Genomic DNA, 6,408 nt, shown 5'->3' on the forward strand with positions numbered 1-6,408 from the left:
TGGGGTCCAGCGCGCAGGTCGGGGAGGTGTCAGGGTCAGGTTGGGGTGGGGGTCGGGGCGGGGTCCGGATTCTGACTCCAGGGCGGGGGTGAACGTCTAGGGCAAGGATGGGCAGTCCGTGTCCAAGGCGGGGGCGGGGTCTGTGTCCAGGGGTCTTGGGCGGGGCGGGAGCAGGTGCCCCCCGGGGTCGAGGGTCGGGGGTCCGGGTCTTGCGCGAGGATCCGGGGGCGGGATCTGCGTCCAAGGCGAGGGTCGGGGGTCGGGGGCGGGGTCAGGTCGGGCGGGCTGCTCACTTCCGCCGGACGCGCGCGCTCAGGGCGGATGGAGGCGGCGCGGAGGCCGCGGCTCAGGCTGAGCCGCCGGAGGCCGCCCTCGGGGGGCGAGTGAGACCGGGGGTTGCGGGCTAGGGGAGGGGAAGGGAGCAGGAGGGGGGCTGCCGGGTGAGGGTCCCAGTGTCCCCTGGCCGAGGTGTGGCTGGTGTCACGCCCCCACGTGATTCCCGGAACCCGCCTCGGTGCCGCCCCGCCCGCCATCCCTGGCTCCTGCAGCCCCTTCCCCTCTGAGACCCAGCTGAGTGTCCCCACCATGAGTGCCCCCATCGCTGAGTGCACCCCCGCCGAGTACCCCTCTAAAGTGCCGCCCAGCCCCCACCCTGCTCCTCTGCTCCCCGTGCTGCGCAGGGCCCAGGCCGAGTGCCCCCTCCGCTGAGTGCCCCCACGCCGTGCTCCCCAGGCCCCCCAGCGCCCGCCCCGAGTCCCTCCAGGGGGCCGGCGACGAGTGTGCGCGGCTATGGGCGGAGCTGCTGCGCGCGGCCCGCGAGGATCTGAACCTGGACGGCGAGCCGCCGCCGCTGCCTGCTTTCCCCGGCCAGGTGCGTGCTCCGCGACCGGCGGGGTGACCTGGGGGTCTCCGACCCGGGCGTGATGACCGCGCCCGACGACCCGGTTTTACAGGAGCCCGGGCGCAGCCCTGAGCGCACCACGCCCTCCGAGGTCTTCACCGTCGGACCTGAGACCTTTTCCTGGACGCCCTTCCCGCCGGCCCTGCGGCGAGGCCGTGGCCGCTCTTACCGGGTGCTCCGCCCGGCCGGGGGGCGCCCGAGGTCCCCCGACCGGGCCCCGCAAGGATGCCCCGCGCCCGAGCCCCGCGGGACCCCCAGCGCCGAGGAGCAGCCGTCGGTGGAGGGCGCGCCGGGCTCGCCGACCCTGCGCAGCTGCCCTATGTGCCAGGCTGACTTCGACCCTGGGTGAGTGTGCCCGGCCCTGGGCCTCCCTCCCCTCTGCTGCCACAGCCCGGTGCCCCCAGCCCTGTTTGGAAACCGCAGCCGTTTTTAGGGCCTGAGACTTGATGCCTGAGCTCAGCTTCTGCCGTCTAAAGTAATGTTTCCTGCGCGAAGTTAGCAAGCGGTGACCATGCCAATTAGCCAGAGGATACAGGGCTGTAGGTTGGGGGTCCACATGCTGGTCCCCATCTGGGGCCCTGTGGACAGGCTGCAGTCTCCACGGCGAGGGCAGGCAGCCTCTTCTCCAGCTCCTGCCCAGTCCACCCTGACATCAAGGTCGGGAACCTGGTGGTGCCTCCATCCCGGGGCTGAGATGTCTCCGGGGCCCGGAAACCCAATCCACGAACCTGGGCCGTGGAAGCAGAGTGCGGCAAACTTAACCACCAGGCCACGGGCCGGCTCCCGTGTACCTTTTTTCAAGTAAGGGGGGTGGAATCCAATTTTGCTAAGAAGTTGAATCCAAACCACCCAGCTTGGTGGGCCGTGTGTCAGACACCAAGGACACAAGTGTGGGGGTCGTGGGGGTCACGGGGGTCCAGATGGCAGAAGGAGCTTGGTCAGGTGAAGTGAATGGACATCAGGTTTTGGTAAGCTCCAGATTTCGTGTGTCTGGGAAACCGTGTGGTTAAGTTACATGCACGTCCATGGTCTTCAGAAGCAAAAACAGCCCTGGAGGGTGAAGGGAATGGACTCCAGAATTAGCAGCTGACGCCAAAAACAAAAGCCAGCAGACCAGTTACCAGAATACACAGCACGAAGCTGCACAGGAAGATCCTTAGATGTTGCTGCTTATTCAGAGAGATGAAATCCCCATCTAAAGGATCTAGGTTTCTCCAATCTGTGGCGTTTCCTCGGAACCAAGCCTCTGAGGGCCTGGTGTTGGGGGTGAGCCCCAGTGGCGCCCTGCTAGCACTTGCCTGCCATCTCCACGCAGCCCTGCACGGCTCAGGGTGGGGCGTGGAGACGAGAGTGGGCTGGTTTGGGTGAGGCAGTGGCGGTCCCCAGGTGGGGCCTGTGTATGTGGGTGAAGCCCCAGCAGGTACACGTTGGGCTTGACAGAGGGGCCATAAGTGGCCCACGGCCAGACATCTGGCTCCCTGGTGGCAGCAGAGAAGGTGCAGAACGTTTCCACACCCAGCATCCACTGTCCCCTCTCCCGCCTGTGCTGTCGTAAGCTGCAAATATTGACTCCCTGGCCAATTCTTTTTTTTTTTTTGAGGAAGATTAGCCCTGAGCTAACTACTGCCAATTGTCCTCTTGTTGCTGAGGAAGACTGGCCCTGAGCCAACATCCATGCTCATCTTCCTCTGCTTTATATATGGGACGCCTACTACAGCATGGCTTTTTGCCAAGCGGTGCCATGTCTGCACCCAGGATCCGAACCGGCGAACCCCAGGCCGCCGAGAAGCGGAATGTGCACACTTAACTGCTGCGCCACCGGACCGGCCCCTCCCTGGCCAATTCTGACGAAGCAGCGAACACTTTTTAAAATAGTGAAGTCTTCTTGATTCATACCCATCAAAGAAACGCGGGGGCAGAAGACACCGTTGGAAGGCCTGGAAGGAAATCCGCTTCCTTGGCAGAAGCCCTTAAGACTCCTGATGCTGTCAGGGCGCCCCAGCCTCCTCCCCTTTTAGGGGCCTTTGTAAAACCTCGGATCGCTCGTATTTCTACACAGTCTATAAAAAGACTCCCAAAGACAGGGACGTTAGGGAGAAAAGAATTCCAGTTTTGAGCTTTTTAAGCAGTTAAATTAAGGCTTGGCAGAGGGCCTTGACTTCTCCAAAGTAGGTGTCAGTGCAGTTGGATCCAGGTCTTGGCGTGTCTGGAATGCTTCTAGCACGTTCTTCCATTTGATTACAAAGGAGAGAGTTCTCGGGCCAGGACACACCCCTGAGGCTGCAGCCATGACTGGGGGACAACAGAGCGTCCATGTCGTGGGCAACGGGGCTCACATCCATGTGGGATGCTCTGAGACGCAGACAGCAGGAACCTGGGGCAAAGAGACTGGTTGCAGGGTGGGTGCAGGGGGGGCACGTCCCATTTAGCAGCTAGACACAGTAACTGAACTGTCACATTGTCCCGTGACTGACCCTAGAAAAACCTTTGCTTTTGGTGGTTCTCAGGGCTTTTTTGACAGTGCAGCGCCCTGTGCTGGGTGGGAGGGGCGGTGCTGGTCCGCAGGAGGCCGGTGACAACCGGAGCTATTCGGGCTGAGTGTGGGTTTTGGGGAGCATGTGCGGGAGGACTAGCTCACCGTTTTGCTCAAAGTTTAGCGCTCTGCGGCTCACTCAGAGAACCGTTTTATTCTCTGATGTGACGGACAAGTACATATGGATTCTGTGAGGCGTGTGTGAAACGCCGTCCCCTCGAGATCCCCTTGCTGCTGTCTTCTGATGTCCTGGGAGTTTCTGATGCCCGTGAGGCACGTGGTGGTGGGGAAGATTGGCTCCCGCGGGCCAGCTGACGTGAGGAAACCAGAACCTAAGTAGCGTCCCCATTTATCTGCTGATCCTGAGCCAGTTGCTGGGACCTTACAGCTCCGAGGCCCCTCCAGCTGCTTGGCACCGAGCCCGCTCTGCCCTGTCCGCCTCGAGAAGCCACTGGAGCATCTCAGCTGAGGCCCCTCTTGCAGCTGTGCCAGCCGCCCACACGTGGGATTGCCGGTGCGTCTGTGAGGCAGGGCTGTCATGATGCAAGCTGAAGAAGCACCCAATGTGCGATCTGGCAGAGATGAAGCCTGACACATTCCCAGAGGGTGCTCCCCACTGGAGGGACACTGCCTAGACACCCTTGCACAACATGACCTAGGTCCAGATCTTAGAATCTTCTGGAAGCCTTGGAGAAAGCTTATGGAGGGGCTGGTTCTGAGCACAAGCTGAGGCCTGACAGTCTCAGACGGGCTGAGTGGCCCCAGGGACTTCACAATGCACTGCCCAAGGTCTGCAGACCTGAGACAGTAGCCGAAGGCCACCAGAAGCAGCACGGGCTCCTGGGAGCAGCTGGGAGTTGGCTACGGGGTCATGTTAGGTGAGAGGCTGGCCTGGTGTGGCCGTGGACCTCAGCCCTTGGCTGCCATGCCTTGGAGTGAAAGGAGGTCATTCTGGGCTCAGGGCTGCAGCTCTGTGGTTCCAGGGGAGGGCCTTTTACATTCTGGCCAGTGAACTTAGCCAGTTGACCAGGACAGTCCTGGAGGTGGCTGGAGGACAGGCCACGTCTTGGGAGGTCTCTGAGGGTAGGGAGAGGCCATCTGGGCTGGCTGGCAGGGTGTTCAAACCACCTCAGAGGCCGTGGCCCACGGGGTGTTTCCAGAGGGCCCCACAGGACTCATGGCACTTTATACGCCCCTGGGTGGGCCTGAGGTGGCCTCTCTGCCGGCTGCTGGGTGCCCCGATGGGGAAAGCTGGTGGGGCCAGACTAGTGTGCTGTGTCCTGCTCTGTAAGGGCAGGTGGGGCCCGCGGCCGCCGTGACACCTGGACGGGCATGGGAGCCACAGGACGCAGCAGCCTTGGGTTGCTGGAGCAGAGCAGAACCTGAGGGTCAGTCGTGCTCCCAGCACTCACCTGGGTCTGAGGGCAGAGGCTGTGGGGACACACGAGTCCCACCATGGAGTGGGTCATCCCCCAGGCTGCTGAGCCTAGGGAGACGTAGGGAGGCTGGGCCCATCTGGGGAGTGAGAAGGGCTGCAGGAGGCACTGGACCGGCCCTGGCACAGCAGGAGGCCGGGAGCTGAGGGGAGGCCGACTGACTGGTGGGCCCCAGATTGCAGGGGACACAAGGAGCATCGCGGCTTGCAGCCGTTGGATGGGCGACTTTGTGAGGGGGTGCAGTTCCCAGCTGTGGTGTGCAGGGCACGGTTCCTCGGATGGGACAGTGAGCCACATGGCTTCTGGCAAGGTCTGGCCAGAGTCTGGGCTGGAACTGCCCTCTTAGCCCCCAGTAGCTCTGCCGCCTTTGGGAGTCATGGCCGGAGCCAACCAGGCACGGCCTCGGCACATCAGGGACGGCCTTCCCTCCTTGACAGGGTCAGCAGAGGTCAGGGATGAGGGGCGCCTGCTCTGTGACACACATCCAGACCCCTCCCCACACCCCTCCGGACACGAGGGGCCAGCCCCGCAGACGTCAGAGCATCTGGAATTCGGGACGGCAGCCTGAGTTGACTAAACCCTCTCCCCAGACGGGCTGAGTCACCCACATCAAGAAAATGACTTCTCAGGCCCAGGCTGCACACCTACCTTCCATCCACGGCTGCCTCCTGCCTCTCAGACGACGGCAACTGCCCTCCCGGGCACCAGCTTCCTGCTCTTTTCGGGTGGCAAGTCGGGTGGTGGTTCTAAGAGAGGAGGGGATGCACCGGCCTTTTGTTGATACAAAGACACCTGATGGATTTGTCCAGCTGACGGGGCAGAGCTCCTGCCGGGCCGAGGAAGGACCCGCCCTCGACCTTGAGACTGGCCGAACTGCCTCTGCCACTGTCCTTGCACTGCCACCGTCAGGCTGGCCGTTTCTGCCAATTCTCTTGGTTGGCAGATGGGCTTTTGGGGCTGGCCTTCAGTTCACCAGGACCCACGAGGATCCCCTGGGGGCTCATTCAGACACAGGGTGCCCCCTGGCCTCAGATGCGGGAGCCTGAGAACCCCCGCCTGATGAGTGCTCCCCAGGCGTGTGTCCAGGGCGCACTGGGAACCTTTGACCCAAGGAACAGGATTTGGAAAGGCCGTTTCCGGTTGGTGCGACCCCTCCCTGCCCCTGCCCGTTTCTGACCAGCCGTGGAGGCCGGCACGGGTCTTTCTCCACCAGTCTTTGGTGCACATGTCAGCACCTGGGAAGGGCAGGAAGGTGCGTGACGGATGCTCTGGCCAGGGTGCCCTTCCGTGTGGTGAGTGCTTCCCTCTGTGTGAGTGACCACATCTCCTCTCCCTCACAGGCTGGCCCAGCTGGACGTCGATAGCCACCTCGCTCAGTGCTTGGCAGAAAGCACAGACGACGTGGTGTGGTGAGCTGCCCACCCGTGCAGCAAGGCATCGTCTTCCCCTCGGGCCTGGCTGGTGCGGGGGCCTGGTCTCACTCCACCGGCCAGAACCACCTCCCCTCTACTCGACATATTAAAAAGCTACATGTTAAA

The 6,408-nt window shown here is 62.5% G+C and overlaps 1 protein-coding gene across 1 annotated transcript; it reads left to right on the top strand.

The window, feature by feature from the left end:
* Positions 1-279: 279 nt before the first annotated feature.
* Positions 280-6,408, top strand: FAAP20 (FA core complex associated protein 20). The gene is made up of 4 exons (XM_070611125.1): positions 280-383; positions 733-871; positions 954-1,246; positions 6,211-6,408. The coding sequence occupies exons 1-4, from the start codon at positions 322-324 to the stop codon at positions 6,281-6,283; spliced, it is 567 nt and encodes a 188-aa protein (XP_070467226.1). The 5' UTR covers positions 280-321; the 3' UTR covers positions 6,284-6,408.

Source organism: Equus przewalskii, chromosome 2 (genome assembly GCF_037783145.1).
Source record: "Equus przewalskii isolate Varuska chromosome 2, EquPr2, whole genome shotgun sequence".
Taxonomy (NCBI): Eukaryota; Metazoa; Chordata; class Mammalia; order Perissodactyla; family Equidae; genus Equus; species Equus przewalskii.